Raw genomic sequence first — 17,634 nt, forward strand, 5'->3', positions numbered from 1 at the left:
TGCGCCTGATACACAACAAAACACCTCAAGACTCTACTCACAGCTGTGCAGATTGGCCTTTTGGCCCTCCAAGTACAAGGCTGAGTCGTTGGCAAACTCAGCGTTCAGTAGCTCGTCTCCCCTAATAGAAAGCTCTAAACCATGCAAGCCAACCTGCTATGAAGTCAAAAATTTGTTCATCGCCTCAACATAGAAAAGAAAGAGTAAGGGGGCTAGAGGGCAACCATGTCTGACAGAGCAAATGGGCATGAAGTGTTTCCCTCTCCCCCTGCCAAGAGAACCTGCCTGTGCGCACACCTGTAGAGAGCTGACACACCTCTGATCCAAGCACCTGAGAAATCCATCCAGCATAGAGTGCCCTCCAAGAAGTCCCAGTCAACTCTGTCGTTAGCCTTCTCAAAATCGAGAAGTAAATGTACAGTTCATAATCTCAGTTTTGGTGGTGAAATAGTTGCATCTGGCATTTTGTGTCGTGGGCTGTATAAGCTCACTTTGTTTGACAAGTGTGGGAAAAATTTTGCAAAAGAAGTTGTGGAATGAAAGGCTATTTCAAATGAAAAACTTTGGCATGCACGTTTTAGGCATCTCAATTTTCTCAGTTTGCTACGTTTGTACAAATCTGATATGGTTGCTTCTTTGCCGCCTCTTGAAGCACCTTCTAAGCATGTTTGGGAAGGCTATATTTGGGTAAGATGTAGTATTCGAAGTTTCCAAAGGATGGTTTAATAAGGACTACATGCAGGTTGCAACTTGTGCATAGTGATGTTTGTGGGCCTATGCAAACTCCATCCTTAGGCAATTACCTATATTTCGTGATTTTTATTGATGATTACTCCACGCATGCATGGGTGTATCCGCTTAAAGCTAAGTCCAAAGTGTTCATGTGCTTCAAGCAATTTCTGGCCACGGCTGGAAATGTCTTTAAATGTACTATGGGCACCCTCCGTTTAGATCGAGGGAGGGAGTGTCACAAACTGCTGACGTGTCAAGCCACTAAGGAACGGAGCCACTATGTAGATCCTGACTAAGGGACCTAAACCCTAAGTGAAGAAACAGAAGCAGCAGAAGATGAAGCATGACCAACACACACACACACACACACAAAAGATACGCAACCAGCTGATGACATGACAGACCTGTACGAACAGCCTGGATTTTCTGCAGACTGCTGACGTGGCAGAACTGCACGGATTTTCGTGTTTCACGCTGACTGTGCTGACATGGCAGCTTGTATTGATTTCTGCGATTTGCGTTGCTAACGTGGCAGTTGTACGGATTTCCATAAATCACGCTACCAACTTTTGGGCATCTACTTTTGGACTAGATGCTTTTGAGTTTGAAGGCTTTTCATGTAAACTGCTTTTCATAGGCCAAGGGCCTTGAAATAAGTGCAGAGGGCTCAATCTCTGGCATGCTTCTTGGAGAAGGTGCAGAGTCTGAAGTATCGACGTTGTACATAGTTCGAGTAGTATAAAGAAATACCGAAAGGGGCACCAAGGTTTGGGGCCAATACTCTCTGGGATAGAATTCCGCCACTCCATGTCACGTGTCGTCTCTCTCTTTCAGTTTCAGGTGTTATTGAAGTGCTAAAAGTCTGTTCAGTCTGTTCTTTTCTATTGGCACGTGGTGCCCATCTTGTGACAGGGAGTATATGTCTCATAAGTTTAATGCATTTCTAGCTAATCGTGGGATAAAACACCAATGTACAGTGCCGTGTACACCTCAGCAAATGGTGTTGCTAAAAGGGAAAAACAAGTCAATTACGGAGATGGCACGATGTATGGTCAAGAGTCAAGCTTCGCCACATTTGTTTTGGCTTGAGACTATCATGTGTGCTACTTATGTACTTAACAGGTGTCCTACCAAAGCCCTGCAGTCTTTGACTCCATATGAAGCATGACATGATAAGAAGCCATCTATTGATCACATACACTTATTTTGTTGTTTAGCTTATGCTTTGGTGCCACAAAGACAGCGCATAAAATTGAATGATAAGGCTGTTAAATACCATTTTGTTGGTTTCAGTACTGAAAGCAAAGGTTACAAGTTATACTATCCGCAAACAAAACGTATCTTGGTTTTACGAGATATTGTGTTTGTGGAAGATTTTGTTCAACCTTTATTATCATGTACCAGAGACAATAATGTAAGCTCACAGGACATTTATGGCACTTTGTTGCCTCTTATTAATAGTGTAAACTTGAATGTAAATTCCAATTAGGCAAACATACAACCTATAGGGGTTTCTGAAAATGTTACAGATCAACCTATTACTGATGCAGATGTACATGATGTACTTGATGTGGAAAAGGCTGAGAATGAGAAGGCTAAAGGTATGCCAAAATGGCTGGTGCATACTTTGCCGACAGTAAATTGGATGCACCTATGTCTAGTTGTACTCATTCAGGTTCTCGCCATGCATCTTGTGCGTTAGATTGTTATGCTTTGGCTATTTCTAGTTTATGTGATAAGGAGGAACCTCTTTCTTTTGATGAAGCAAGAATTCACAAAATTGGATGGCTGTCATGTATTCAAAATATGATGCACTTATAAAAAATGACACATGGACTTTATGTGATTGTGATTTGCCTCCTTACAAAAAGGCCATTGGTACGAAGTGGGCTTACAAGTTGAAACGTAAGCTGGATGGTGAGATTGATTGCTACAAAGCTAGACTTGTTGCAAAAGGTTATGCACATCAGAAAGGCATTGATTATGAGGAGACTTTTGCTCCCACTTGTTGTATGACTACTATTCGTTTTCTATGTGCATTGGCAGCTCATTTTGGATTGAATGTATATCAATCAAACATTTACTGCTTTCTTGAATAGTGATTTATTTGATGAAGCACATGTAACGCAACCTTGCGATTTTGTCAAGAAAGGACAAGAAAATAAAGTGTGCAAATGTAAGAAAGTTATATATGGGTTGAAGCAGTCTCCTCGTTGTTGGTAAGAGAAAGCTGACACTCATTTGGTTAAACAAGGCTTTCGTAACAATCCAACCGAAAGCACTTTGTATGTGAAGCGTGAGGGTTATGTATTTCTCATCATCGTTCTACATGTAGATGATTTGCTAATTGCTGTTCTGAATATGACAGACACTGGTGAATTCAAGGCTGACTTGAATGCTACTTTCAAGATGAAAGACTTGGGGCTTTTGCATCATTACTTGGGCATACACTTCAAGCAATGTGATGAAGATATTGCCTGTGTCGAGCAAGCTACATAGGGACTTGAGGACTGCAACCTATTGCTACTCCAATGGAACCATGTTTGAAATTGAGTCTTCACCATGCTGGAGATCTTGCGGATGTCACTCTTTATCAAGACTCTTGTTGGATGCCTTATTATGTATGCAATACAAGGCCAAATATTCACTTTGCAATCTCGCATGTCAACAGTTTTATGCATAGCCCAATGTCTAAGCATTGACACGCTATTAAGAGGATCTTTCGCTACTTAAGTGGCACTTTATATCTTGGATTTTTTATCCCAAGGGGGAATCATTGCCGCCAGAATTGCATGCTTTTTCGAACTCTGATTGGGCTGGTTGTTATAACACGCAAGTGTCCACAAGTGGTTTTTGTTTCATGCTCGTCAGTTCATGCATCATGGTTGAACAAGAAGCAGCCTAGTGTGTTAGGTGCAACGAAAGTGTTTAAGGATTTAGCTCAGATCTAGTACTCCACGCAAACACAAGGTTACTTTACTTCACTTGAAAGAAGAAACTGAATTGAACACGATGAATGTGAGAGAGAGAGAGAGAGAGAGAGAGAGAGAGAGAGAGAGAGAGAGAGAGAGACAAAGAAATGAAATGAAATGAAATGTTATCTTAACGTCTTCAAAAGGCCAAAGTGACCTATGAGATCAGAAAGTTACAATGTGGTGGATCTGATACAAAGTCAGAGTAACAAACTAACTAACAACATAACAAAACAAAACAAAAAATACTATGGGATCCTAGACTGGTCGATGTGAACTAAGCAAAAGGGGCAGCTTGCTGGGATAGCTAAATCAGAGGAGATCTAGCATCGGGTGCTAGCGGATCTCATCAATCTCCTCCATGGTGAGTAGTCTGACCGGGCGTCATGCATGCCTAGCCAGAGTGCTCCGAATCTTCTGATGAAGCCTCCGTCGATGCTGTGTAGTCCTCCGCAATCGTGGGCACCTGGATTTCCCCAACTCACTCGCTCGGTCGATCAGTGTGCCTCTAGTGTGAGACGAAAGTAAGCTCTGTTGTGGTAGTAGCTCCAGCGGCTGTCCAGTGTCTGCTCTAAAGAAATCTGTGATCCGTCTCTGAGACTGGCTCGCCTCTCCACTCATCAAGCTATCTCTGTGTCTGCACAGCTCGAGCAAGAACAAACCCAAGCATCTCTGATCCTCATATCCCATGACTCTGGAGAGTGGTCCAAAACCCTCTCTGAACAAGCAATGGAAGCGGCTTCGTATCTCGTAGTAGACGGGGCAGCGGCATGTGTAGTGCAACTCTGTCTCAGGTTCCATGTCACACAAGGGGCAAGTCCTGGCCTCTGCTGGTACTCCGCTGTATCTCCCAGTCTCAATCCGCAGCTGGTGAGAAGATGTGCGTAACTAGCCAATAGCACATCTTATCCCATGAGACAAGTGGGTGTCCATGTATCTGGGTGCTGAGAAGATGCTCTCTGTAGAAAGCCATATTCGTGCCCAGCTCCTGCGTCGGCTATATCCATGTCCTCTTGGTATCTAGCTGGGTCAGGTCTTGACGGATGAGCCTGGTGATCTCGGACTGTGTAAGAGTGAGAGATGGTGCATCCAATGAGTACTGGAAGGGTGGCAACCTGTCTATGCTGAACCCATGCGCCTGAAACCATGATGTCATCTCCCCATACCAACATGTTGTATCTCCCTACATGGCTAACTGACGAGAGGACTCAAGTGCAATGCGAGCATATCTGTCTCTAGGAAGTTCCCACATGCGGTGTATGAAGGAGACTGGTCTGGTGAGCGCCTCAACCACTAATGGGGGGGGCGCTAGCTCTGCTCGGATAATGGCATGTGGTACTGATGCCTTGGCTCTAATGAGCCGCGAGATCATAGAGATCAGAGGTTTCTCCATGCTCCCCCATCCATCAATGTGACCCGACCCCCCGTGATGATCCAATGAAGGTCCGCATATCTCAGCTCCATAGAGCAATGCAGAAGCCACCAAGGTTTCAAAGAGCCAAAGCTTCGTCCTAAGCTCATGAAACTGAACCTGTGAACACATCCTCTCGAATCTACCCAATGCTGCACGGGCTCTAGTCAATCTGGTCTCTGCTGCTCTCCTGAGTGAGAATGCCGGTCTGCTAAAAACCACTCCAAGGTAAGTGTAAGCATTTGTGTACTCCACAGTCTCCTGGCCATATGTGAATGTAGGTGCTGACCTCCTGATCCACTGTGGTATTAAACACCATAACCTTGGTTTTACCAAGGTTCACAGACAAACCACTTTCATGGGCAAACCTATGCAAAGCATCCAAGTGACGTTGCATCCCCTCTGGAGATTCGGAGATCAACACAATATCATCAGCATATAAAAAAAGTGGGATCCATGTCCCTGCCATCTGTGCACCGCTATCACCCCCGCTCTCAATGTAGTCAGAAACCTCATCTACATACATACCGAATAGAGTAGGAGAGAGCGGGCAACCCTGCTTCACCCCAATAGTGGAGTGAACCGGTGTAGATAGTCCCTCAAGGGTGCGTACATGCCCAACTACTGATTTGTACAATGCCATGATCCCCCAAATGAGCTCTGTGGGTACTCCCATCTCCTGTAGTCTGTGCATCAATCTAGCTCTGGGTACTATGTCAAAGGCTTTGCGGAAGTCCACAAAGCTACAATAGATCCGTCTCCCATGAGATCTTCCCTCCTCGACAATGGCCCGGAGTGTCAAGATATGGTCAAGAGTAGAGAAGCCTCTCCTGAACCCTGCCTGCCCATCTGCACGTATTCCTTCCCTCTCTGCCCATCTACTCAACTGCTGCTCAAGAATGGATGCATACAACCGTGCCAGTGTGTCCAATCATGATAGTGCGATAATTCCCAGGCTCCATAGGGTCTCCTGACTTGAAGATAGGTACAATCGTAGATAGGCTCCAAGTATCAGGCAAGCTCTCATACATGGCACGGTTAAACATGAGTGCTAGAAGCTCTACTAGTAGATCTTTGGCGTGTATGAAATGCTCAGCCACTAGGCCATCATGATCACTCCCAGTCCTCATCCTGTCAATGGCTTTCTTCACCAGGTATTGTGTACAAAGATGATGCGTACTGACCCCAGGTCTCTGTAGAGGTAACGGTGGGGGGGGGACTGCTCATGAAAGAGCCACCACGCCTCACGCGAGTCCTGACTCAAGAATAACTGGTATAGATCCTGCTCTAGTCGAGCCAAAAATGCCCTCTTCTTCTGCGGCACCAGGCGTCGGAAGTCAATCTGTGACTATCTGTGAGTGATGTCCCCCAAAAGTACCTCCCTCTGAAGTCTAGCTCTAGTCTGGTGGCACTCCTCATCATACCAGTTGTTCTGAGGCATGCTCCCGGAACAACGTCTTTGCTTCGGCTAGGTGTGTGGGTATGCCTCTGTTGCTGCATCATGTAATGTCTGCGTCAGTATAGTAGTAAGCTCCTCCAGTAGTCGCCCTGGTTCCTCAGTGCATAATCGTTTGTAGATCCCGTCTTATGTATACAGAGTCCGTCTCCCGCGTGAAGATGTAGCGAGTAGGGGCGGCTACCCGTGGCCTGTGTGCTACACTGAACTGGAAGGAGATGGTCATCGACACAACGGCATGATCCACTGCCACCCCAACCGGTCTGGGCCCAACTGTGAGATCTTGGATACTAGAGATAAGATTCGGCTGTGCCATGACATAATCCACTGTGCTGGTTCCATGTCTCTGTGGGAAGCATGTGAAACCTCCCGCAGCAGGAAACCTCTGTAGGCCATTCAAGATGGCCAGTCCATGTGCAGTGCCCATATCTATCAAGTGCCGTCCATACTCAGTATATTCCACATCCTGCGATAGTCTTGACAAGCCTGTCTCAACAACATCTAGCTCCCTCAGCACCTCCTCTGAAGTATCATCAACGTCACCATGAAACGCGTTTCAACAGGTCAGGATAGGTGAAACGTTTCGGGCCTTGAAACGTTTCGCTCACCAAGTGAAACACAAGCCGTCTCACTAACAAGTTACCATAGTTTTAGTTTCAAAGTCGCTAAACGCACGTTTTGGTCTCACGTTTCAGTGTGCCCTCATTTTGGATTGAAACGTTTCGTGGTGAAACGCCACGTTTCAGGGCGAAACGTTTCGGCCTTGAAATGTTTCGCGGCTACGCTGAACTGTATCATAGAACATTGTCTGGTGATGAGCATTCCTAGCATTGAAGTCCCCTAGAATGATAATGTCACCATCTCTAGAGAACTCCCATATGTCATCATCCAAAATAGAAAAGGGGGATTGTCCTCTGGGTGATGCGTAGACTGACGTACTCGGGGGAAAGTAGCAAATAGCAATGTAAAGATATCTGCCTGTCTCTGCTTTCAATCTCACCCACATGTACCTAGCTTGCTCATCCCTGCAGGCTATATGTATCATTGGCTGCAGATCCTCTCTAAATAACATTGCCACTCCCCCTAAGCCCCGTCCTCTGTGCTCTGATCACGTCTCCTGTCTGTAAGCTGTCAACCATCTGTCTCCACTGATGTGAGGCAGGGATTCCCCAAGGGCCTCATGTGTCTCAGAGTAGAAGATGATGTCTCTTCCAGTAAAACTATCCTCAAAAGCACCCACATCAAGACGCATAGATCCATTACGATTCCAGGAAGCCATTTTGAGTGTGGTCCCATAAGTCTCGCACCGTCATGTGGAGCGTCGCTCTAGTATTACCACTCTTCCATCTCGGTAAAAGGCAATCTTGCCTTTTCCCCTTGCCGCTCTAATCTCCGGCATTACCTCCTGCATATGAGCGATCTGCGAGAGGGTAAGATCATCCCCGAGAAAGATGCCCGTCTCTTTAAGAGTTGGCCTTTTCTTCAAGGAGGACTTCTTCGCTTCCATGGAGGGAAAACGGAGGATGAGTGTCCTTTCTTTTGAGGTTTCCCCATTGCTTCCATTTTTCTTTATGTTGCCCACTCTCCAGGCTCTTGTGTGCGTCGGATCATGAACCCCCATCAAGGCCATGAGTTCTTTTACCTCCTCGTCCACATTGTCTTTGTCTTTAAGACCGCAAATTCTCACATGTAAAGCGCGCACACTATAGCGCAGATAGTGTGTCGTGCTCTCTACAGTGGGTGGTCCTCAGTGTAATATGCGTGACAATCTTACTCAAACAGACTGAAAAGGAAGGAAACAATAGACATCAACAGAGCTCACAAAGACGCAACAGCAGACCAGTCGACTATCACAAAGAACTGATACAGACTCTGGCGTGGCAGCACACTCAGCTCCAGCCCAGGACTCACAGGTACAATGGGGGTGTCGAGGCTCAGATGTGCCGGGATGGTGAATAAGTGCTTTGTGTATAGACTCTCTGCTCCCGATGACGATGTTGGACCAGATGTAAAAGAAGATCATGATCTTGACCCAACAGCTACTACTCACACGTACAATCATAAAGAGCCACCAACGGCTCATAAATGTCCAGTCAGCTAAGTCTATCTCCAAACTAAGTGGTGGTGGTGACCTGGCCACGATGTCCACTAGACCACCGTCGGTACCTTGCCACGTGTCACTCCCCAGCCCAGAGGGTCCGTCCAGTGTGAACCAGACCAACTGTAACCAATTGTCCAAATGTCTGTCCTGTGAAGTGACACTGTAGCCCTGCTACAGGTTGCCCACCACAAGACTGCTCACCGTCTTGGTGAGAGGAATACTGAAAAAACTGTGAAGGAAAACCACTAGGTACTGCATCCGTCCATCTTTCTTGAAGCAGGTGTTAGGCCCATGACCTTACATACCTCAAAAGTGGAGTTAAAATCACTGCACTGCTTGCAATCGCCTTAAGCCTCTAACTAGGCAAGAACCCAGTATGTATGATTGCATAGCCTAAGAATCCCAATTGGCAAACAATGAGGCTCTACAGCAAAGAGATAAGCTCAGTTTGATTCTAGTGCATCTTTATCTTGCCTAACCATAGTGACAGGAAAATGACATAGTCCATAGAGATAAGCTCAGTTTGATTCCAACGCATCTTTATCTTCCCTAACCATAGTGATAGGAAAATGACCTGGTCCATGCTTGCACTTGCAGATGAACCTTGCCACACTTCTTGCAACAACACTCTTCTCGAAAAGAGGGATGACCGTAAGCCTGAGTAACACCGCAAATAGGGTTAAGCTCCATCATGATGGCAGAACGAAAAGGCCTTCACAGCAACAGGATGGCAACCAAGTGAATGCTTGAGAGCCAGCTGATCATGCGGGGTGGGGGTGGGGGGGGGGGGGGGGGGGGGGGGGGGGGGGGGGGGGGGAGGACTTGCTAAGGCTGAGAGGGGTGGGGAGGGCTAGGTAGGGGCGAGTGGTGGAAGCGGGTGGGTAGGGGCGAGGGGAAGGGAGGGGGTGGGTAGGGGCGAGGGGTGGCTAGGTAGGGGCGAGGGGGAAGTGGGTAGGGGCGAGGGCAAGGGAGGGTGGGTAGGGGCGAGCGGTAGAGAGGGTAGGGGCGAAAGAGAGAGGGTAGGGGCGAGGGGTGAGGGGGTGGGTAGGGGCGAGTGGAAGAGAGGGGTGGGTAGAGGGTAGGGGCGAGGGTGAGTGGTAGGGGTGGGTAGGGGCGAGGGAAAGGGACTAGGGGGTGTGAGGGGCGAGGGCAAGGGACTTAGGGGCGAGGGTGAGTGGGCATGGGGACTAGGGGCGAGGGAAAAAAATGTAGGCGGCGAGGGGGTGGCAGATAGCAATTATTAATCACCCATGCAAAGTATGGCCAGCAAAGTCTGTGTTCTGTTGCAGACGAATTCCATGGTCCACTAATTGAAAGTTGAGAGGCTACAGAGCACAGTAGTTAATGGAGAGCAAGAGGAGGTACCATGAGCAAGACAACTATCAAGAGCAGGGAATTCATCAGGCAGGCCAGGCTCTATGAAGGGAGTTCGCCAGACCCAGAGGAGAGCTTCGTTCTGGTCGTAGAAGCAGACACCATTGAGGCTGATGTTTGAATGGGGGTGAACTCTTGTAGTGGTGATTTCTTCCCGCTTCTATGATTCTTCATAGGCATACCAAATTCAAAGGCATCCACGAAGGAAACATTGGAAGAGGGTGTACCTTCTGGCAAAGAGTGAATAGAGACTCCATAACAAGGCATAGATTTGGTAGCATCCAACCACTCCAACAGATCCTCATCTGACCCTTCAGGTGTAGTAGGCTGTTCTTGTTCAGGGTTGGTTTCCATTGACAAAGAAACTTGCTGCACCACGGGATCCATACCTCCCTCTAAGAGAATGGGTTGCATCAGGGAGCCAGAAGTATGTATCCACATTGCATCGTTTCCCCAATCATGAAGTGCTTTAGTGTGTCGCAGGCATGGTCTTCCAATGAGCAAAGGAAATCCGCCCTCAACCTGGGGAAGACGAACCACAACAAAATCCAAGTTAAAAGTAAAGTCTTGTACCTGCAGAGGCACATTGTCCACTATGCCCACTGGGTAGACTGTCCTCTGGTCGGCCAATGTAACTGTGAAGGGGGCAGGGCGAGTAGGCTGTAGACCTAGAGCTAACATAGTGAACTTGGGCATCAGGTTGATGCCAGATCCACCATCCACTATCACTCCTAAGAATTGCCAACCCAAAACGGACATTGTCAGGCGAGGGCTTCTATAATCAGTGAGTGGAGCAGCGGGATTGGATATCATATAGGATTCTGATGGTCGCACTGGGAGGTGCCCGCCAGTAGGACCTGCTCCAGGGTAAAGTGACTGAATAACAGCAAGGGTGTCACTTCTAAAACTCGCATCTAGCCGCAACATGTCATAGAGGGACACTTGTTGGAAAGTGTTCTTCAAGACTGTCTCTGCTATAAGCTTCTCTTTTTCTACCTGTTGTTCCTCTAGTACCTTGATCTTCTGTAGATCGGAAACTGCTTCCAAGAAAGCTTCATCAAGATCGGAGAGCAAAGAGTTGGATTCCTTCACGGCATTGGGGGATGGCTTGTTAACAGCTGAAGGCAGGGTATCCACTGGTGTGAGAATGTGTGGGGGAGTTGAACTTGCTGGAATGCTAAGACCGAGAGCGGCTCTCTGGGCCCGGGTGAGGACGCCAAATGGCTCCTCTACCAATTGTGGCGGCTTATTTTGAGGTGTAACCACGTGGGTAGAAGGGGGCGGCTGAGAAACAGTGCTAACTGCTATCAAATTGAGCTTGGGAAAGGCAAACTCATTCTGGCTTTGACTTGGGTTCGAAGCCGTGGATGCACGAATTTTAGGGCATCTGTAGCACAAAATGGGCCAATTCAAAGGGCGAGTTGAAGGGCGAGGTGGTCCTTGCTCCTGGTTCATTGAGTTGGAGGTGGAGGCATAGAAGCTTTGAGGTGATGAGGGAGCATGGGTATGATAAAAGCTCTAAGAGGGAAAAGTGCTTTGCATACCTTGCATAGGAGGGGCTGTCAGTAAAGGTGGCATATGGTGTGGATGGCCACAGGGAGAAACCATGTTGGATGCAGGTGCTGGCCCTTGTTGAAGAGAAGGACCAAGACTTTGTTGTATTTGTCGCAATCCCTTGAGGTAGTAACAATCCTTGTCCTCATGTCCAGATTTTTCACAGAAGTGGCAGTAAACCCGAAGGGGGCATTCCTGTGGAGGGTGCCCTGGAGAGCGGCATGAGCTACACCAAACCATAGCCTTAGTCTCTTGCTAACACTTCAGCTCTTCTAGCTCGCGCTTAATCTGTTCCAATGCCTCATGATGTGGAGGCTTCTCCTGTCTAAGAGAGAAGGACCTCTCCTCTTGAAGAGCTCTCTGTAACTTTAGGGTTTCCAGTTCCCTACGTAAAGAAGTTAAAGGTTCTGAAGGACTTTCCAAAATCACAGAGGGGGTCTCTATGTGAGGCGGGTTGGTGAACAGCTTCCTAGCCCCCTCTATCCTCGTAGCAGCTGCGATGAACTCCTCCAATATGCCGACTGACTGTGCTGTGCAAGAGAGGGTATGCAACTATGACCGGTCTGGACATGCACATCCTGCTAGAGAGGCTCACAAGGGTGCCAAGCTAGGTTCTAAGCTAAGACTGACGCTAGACTGTAGCAGAAGCTTGTCAACGTGGCGCAAGTGCAGTGCACAAGTGACATCCCCCCTGTTAAAGGTAAGTCGCAACTGCCACATTTCTACTTCTCATGCTGAATGCTTCTGATGGTTGTGGATAGTGCGGATGTAGGTACTGCTGCGACGTAACCACCAACCAACTGAATTACTGGGTAGCCTTACTACTGTCACAGAATACCAGCCTTGACGTTGGGTATGCCTTGCAAGCAAGTACTACCACGCGAATAGCCTGTCGTTAAAACATTGCGGGTGAAGAAGAAAGGTAAGGGTGCTCGGAGGTATTTCAACCGATGAAAACTCCTCCAAACTTGTGGATACTGCGGATGTAGATGCTGCTATGACGTAGCCACCGACCAACCGAGTTACTAGGTAGCCTTACTACCGTCGCAGAATACCAGCCTTGACGCTTACTTTGCCTTGCGAGCAAGTACTGCCACGTGAATAGCCCTAACTGGCGATAAAGCGGGTTGAAATCTGCATGCTGAAAACTTTGAACTGCTGGCTGAATTCTGAGATGCTCCTTGCTGAAAAATGATGGTGCTAAAGGGCTGAAATCGCTGGTCTAAGGAGGCTGAAAATGCTGATGAGAAGGGCTGGAAAACATTGGGTACTTGGTCCTGCGGGTACTTTGGGTCCTGGTATAGCTTCCTGCCTCTTCTGCCTTCTCAAGCGTTGGCCATGGCTGCACATATAGCCTTCACAAACTGGGTAGAGCAGCCATCTCCAAACTTCCATGATTCATTAAAAATGCCAAAGTCACTTATTATTAAGTGAGCACATAAGAGGCGGTTCACATGCTCGAATGCTTGTATGCCGACTGACTGTACTGTGCAAGAGAGGGTATGCAACTGTGACCGGCTTGGACATGCACGTCCTGCTAGAGGCTCACAAGGGTGCCACGCTAGGTCCTCAGCTAAGACTAACGCTAGACTGTAGCAGAAGCTTGTTGACGTGGCGCAAGTGCAATGCGCACGTGACATACTCTGGCCATTTCTAGTTGTGAAGCTAAGTATAGGGCAATCTTCACAGCTACGGTTGAGTGTGTATGGCTCAAACGCCTTATGGCTGATTTGGGTGTTGGAGAGGACGTTGCCAACATCATCTACATTGACAGTTGAAGCGCATTGGTAGTTGCGAGGAACCCAGTTTTTCATGCTCGCACAAAGCACATTGAGGTGCATTATCATTGTGTACAAGAGAGACTCTCAGCAGGAGATCAGCTTGGCTTATGTACCGACACAGGACAACCTTGCAGGTCTGTTCTGTCAGGTGCAACGAAAGTGTTTATGGATTTTAGCTTGGATCTAGTACTCCGTTTAAACACATGAGACGCTTTACTTCACTTGAAAGAACTGAACTGAACTAAAAGAACCAGAGAGACAAGACAGAGAAAAGAGATGACACAAGGATGTCAGACCCCAACCCTCAAGAGCCCCCTTGCTCTGTTGCCAGAGTACTTATAGGTCATTTATTAATAAGTGACTTTTCATTTGCCCTTGTTGGAATGTAGGTAGGGCAAATGGCTAAAGGAACTATAAAAGCAAGGCCCAGGTGTTCAGTAGAGAGGCAGGGCAGAAGAAGCAGGGACACAAAGAGGCAGGCACCCAGCAGTCACGCAACACCTCAGGAGCCCTAGCGTTTTCTCAGGACAAGATCAGCGTTTTCAGCCAGCATCGCCAGCATTTTAGATCAGACCAGCGTTTTCTGATTCAGCCTCAGATCAGTTCAACAATCTCAGATTTCAGATCAGATTCTGATCCGATCAGCGTTTTCAGATTCATATCAGATCAAAGTTTTCAGATTCAGATCAGATCAGCGTTTTCAGATTTCAACGTTGACATTGTCGTCGTCATCGACATAGACCCATCAGTAGCCAGTACACAGCATCAGTACCCATTAGCATCAGCATCTCAGCATTCTCTGATTCAGCCTCAGATCAATTCAACAATCTCAGATTTCAAATCAGATTCAGATCAGATCAGCGTTTTCAGATTCAGATCAGATCAAAGTTTTAGATTCAGATCAGATCAGCGTTTTCAGATTTCAGCCTTGACATTGTCGTCGTCATCGACATAGATCCATCAATAGCCAGTACACAGCATCAGTACCCATTAGCATCAGCATCTCATTATTCAGCCACTGTATGAGCATTTGTGCAAGATTCATGTGGTAAAATGCATGCATGATGAAATGTTGTCTTGTGCAAGAGAGGGTATGCAACTATGACCGGCATGGGCATGCACGTCTTGCTAGAGGCTCACAAAGGTGCCAGGCTCAGTCCTAAGCTAATGACTCATGCTAGACTGTAGCAGAACATGTCCACGTAGCGCAAGTGAAGTGCGTACGTGACATGTTCACAAAGGCATTGCCTTGTGAGACGTTTAAAGCTTTCCGCAAAGCTTTGGGCTTACTCCCCTTTGTGGACTGATCATGTCCTCAAGGCATGGCACTTCCCTGTACTCTTATCTCGTTCAAACTTCACCGCATCACTCCCAGGGGGATTTGTTACCATATATATGGTAGTGATGTGTGTGAACACACTAAGGAGGTTCTTTCCCCTATGCATTGTATCTACACCCATCATTCTAGGGCTAACTTTTTTTTTCCCGAGAAAAAGATCCTTCTATTAGTTAATGAAACTACCCATAGGGCTCCAACCACCTCTACTAGAGGGGGCTACAACAATCATAACGGGAGACTCCCCCAATGAAAAAAACAGCATTTGTACAATGAGGGCTAAATCAGGAGATGAGAGGAGGGAAAAGCCACACAAGTGGAGGGTAGTGCCATGTGAGCACACCCTGGACCATGGTGAAGAAAGGCCCAAGGCGCCAGAGTCGAAGGAACGCCTCTCTACGCTCCCGCATCCGGTCAGAGCTGCCCTGAAGTCTCTCAAACAATCACTTGAGAGTATGGATCAGCTCCAGCCAAAAATCTGGAACAGTCTCCGCTAGTGGCACAAGGCGAGCCTCAAAGATGCGGAAGCAACGGGCCCGCCAAATGAACCAGAGTGTCAGGCCACAGACGAGGTCCCAACACACCTCTCTCTCACTGCACCACTCCTGCAGAGTAAGCTCTGTATAGCAGGCTGGAGTGTAGGTCGACCTCCCTGTATCACTACCATCCTGCTGGTGGAGGATAGCTCATACTGTAAAGCAGGGCCCTTGAGAGTAGACCAAGAAACTGCCCCCCAAGTGTACTACCGTGCTGTGGAAAGAGTTGGCACCAGCTGAAGGACCCGAAGCCAAACCTATTGTGTCATAGGGCAGTCCCAAAGACAGTGACGCTGACTGTCCAAAGGGTGGTCACAAGCTGCACATGCTGCCGAGAGGCCACTATGTACAAGCCAGCTCCCCACTGTTGTAACTCTATGTGCAACCAACCACTGGAACAACGTGACTCGCTGCGGTTGTCTGGCATCCCACAAACTCTTTCAAAAGCTGACAATAATTCAGCTATGAGACCCTCCTCCGCCAATGAGGTGCTGCAGTAAGACGAGCCTCTCTCCGTGCTACCAGTATGCGACGTCCCAGTCGAACCCTCGATGGTCGGCTGAGGAGAAAGGGAACCCTCGATGGTCGGCTGAGGAGAAAGGGTCCCTCCAAAACCACTCTCCACGATCCCATTGCATGTGCCAGTGGACAACTCTCCCAAGCCCATAGCCTCCAGTGGCCTGTCTCAAGAACAGCTGGGTCAAGATCTATGACACAAGTCCTCCCACAGATGCCCACAACTCGGATCCTCTGAAAACAACACAGCAACCTATGGGGCCTCTACTGAGACTCTGTGTAATCGACCCTCGTCCTGTAGCTCGAAAAACATGGAGGGTACAGTCTCTGAGCAGGCCCGAACTACATGAGGACCTCCACTCACGTGAAGGCCCCCATCCGTCTAGGCGCTCCTGACTCGAGAGGTGTAAGCCACTCAGCTGGTACTGTGTCACAAACTGGTGACGTGGCTAGGTTCGGACACACAGACTCGGTAGAAATGCCACGTGGCAGCAGTACGTAGGTTGACGTGGAAAATCGTACGGAATCCCGCATTTTACAATGCTGATGACGTGGCAGCCTGTACAGTTTTTCGTAAACTGCATAGGCTGAATTTTTATGGCAGCTTTTGGGCCTATTGCTTTTGAATTAAAAAAGCTTTTAAGTTTAGAGATTTTTGTGGCTCTGCTTTTGGGCATCCCTTTTACTTATAAATAAGTGGGTAGAGCTTCACTTCTCAGAGCATCTGGACAAAGAGTCTGAGAGTGAGCACATATCCGCTCTCTTGTACTTTGAACATAGATTAATACAAAAAGAAATACCGAAAGGGGCGCCAGTCTTTGGGGCCAAAACCTTTGGGCACAGAACTACGCTGGGCCGTGTCAATTCTGTGAACTGTTTTGAAGTGAATCTCTGATGTGTCGCGGTAGAATCTTTGACTTGGGGTGTCCAAGTTTGTTACAGCTGTGCCTTTTTAGGGCACTTCGCGGAGACGTGCCCATGTTCACTTCCCCTCTTTGATGTAGTTGACCCTCTCGCGAAGAATGCGCCAGGGTCGTGAATCCTTGTCTTTCTTTTCTTGGGAACTCTCTCTCTTTCTACTTTAATTGTTAGAAGTCTGTTGCATTCTCTGAGTCAAGATCTCATCAGTGGGTAAGTCAAATTGCTCGAATGAATCGCAAAACCCCGTTTCGCATGACCCATCAATTCTTGAATAGAATTTGACTTTTGCTCCAAGCAGTAGTCTCGGATCTCTGTCGAAAGTCCGTAGCAAAACCACTCAATCTGTTCTTTAAACGAGACCTTCTTAAATGAAGAGGCTGGTAGAAAAGAGCTCCAAAATCTCTCGCAATAAGCGTCCAGAGAATTTCCGGAACTTCCTTTCTCAAACGAAGGGTACCATTTCCCTTGAAGAAAGATGTGTCCATGTATAGGAAGATTTGAAATTAAAGGAAGACGATTGGGTGCTCTTACGTTTTGAGAAGGCACACCTACGAAAGAAAAAGGGAAAGGAGCGGCTTTTTTCAAAGCTTAGCATGAGATACTATAGACCTTTCCAGATAAAAGAAAAGATGAGTGATGTCTCCTTTAAACTGAAGCTGCCCGATACTTGGAGAATTCACAATGCTTTTCATGTGAGTCTCTTGAAGCCTTTTCAAGGCGATGTGCCCGATGATGGGGAGCCAGATGAGCAACCCGAAGTGGAGGAAAGCGAGGAGATACTTGTTCCAGAACACATATTGGCACATAAAGATAAAAAGATTAAAGGTAAAGTGATTAGGCGGTTCTTGGTTAAATTCAAGAACTATCCTGCATTGGATGCAAAGTGGATGGAGGAGGACCTAGCAGATACTCCTCAAATTGTGGAACTTTGCCTTGAAGCATTC

The 17,634-nt window shown here is 47.5% G+C and overlaps 2 protein-coding genes across 2 annotated transcripts in view; both read right to left on the reverse strand.

Annotated features, from left to right (window-relative positions):
- EMB2729 (Alpha amylase family protein) overlaps positions 1–17,634 on the reverse strand; it is a 177,882-nt gene that overhangs the window by 123,245 nt on the left and 37,003 nt on the right. The window lies entirely within an intron of this gene.
- On the reverse strand, positions 34–7,577 carry LOC147453494 (uncharacterized). Its single transcript, XM_086516901.1, has 3 exons — positions 7,355–7,577; positions 6,756–7,093; positions 34–153 (listed from the first exon to the last, which is right to left on the reverse strand). Exons 1-3 carry the CDS (start codon positions 7,575–7,577, stop codon positions 34–36), a joined length of 681 nt encoding a protein of 226 aa, XP_086373027.1.

This window comes from Adiantum capillus-veneris, chromosome 7 (assembly GCF_014529385.1).
Source record: "Adiantum capillus-veneris isolate H3 chromosome 7, ASM1452938v2, whole genome shotgun sequence".
In the NCBI taxonomy this organism is placed as follows: domain Eukaryota; kingdom Viridiplantae; phylum Streptophyta; class Polypodiopsida; order Polypodiales; family Pteridaceae; genus Adiantum; species Adiantum capillus-veneris.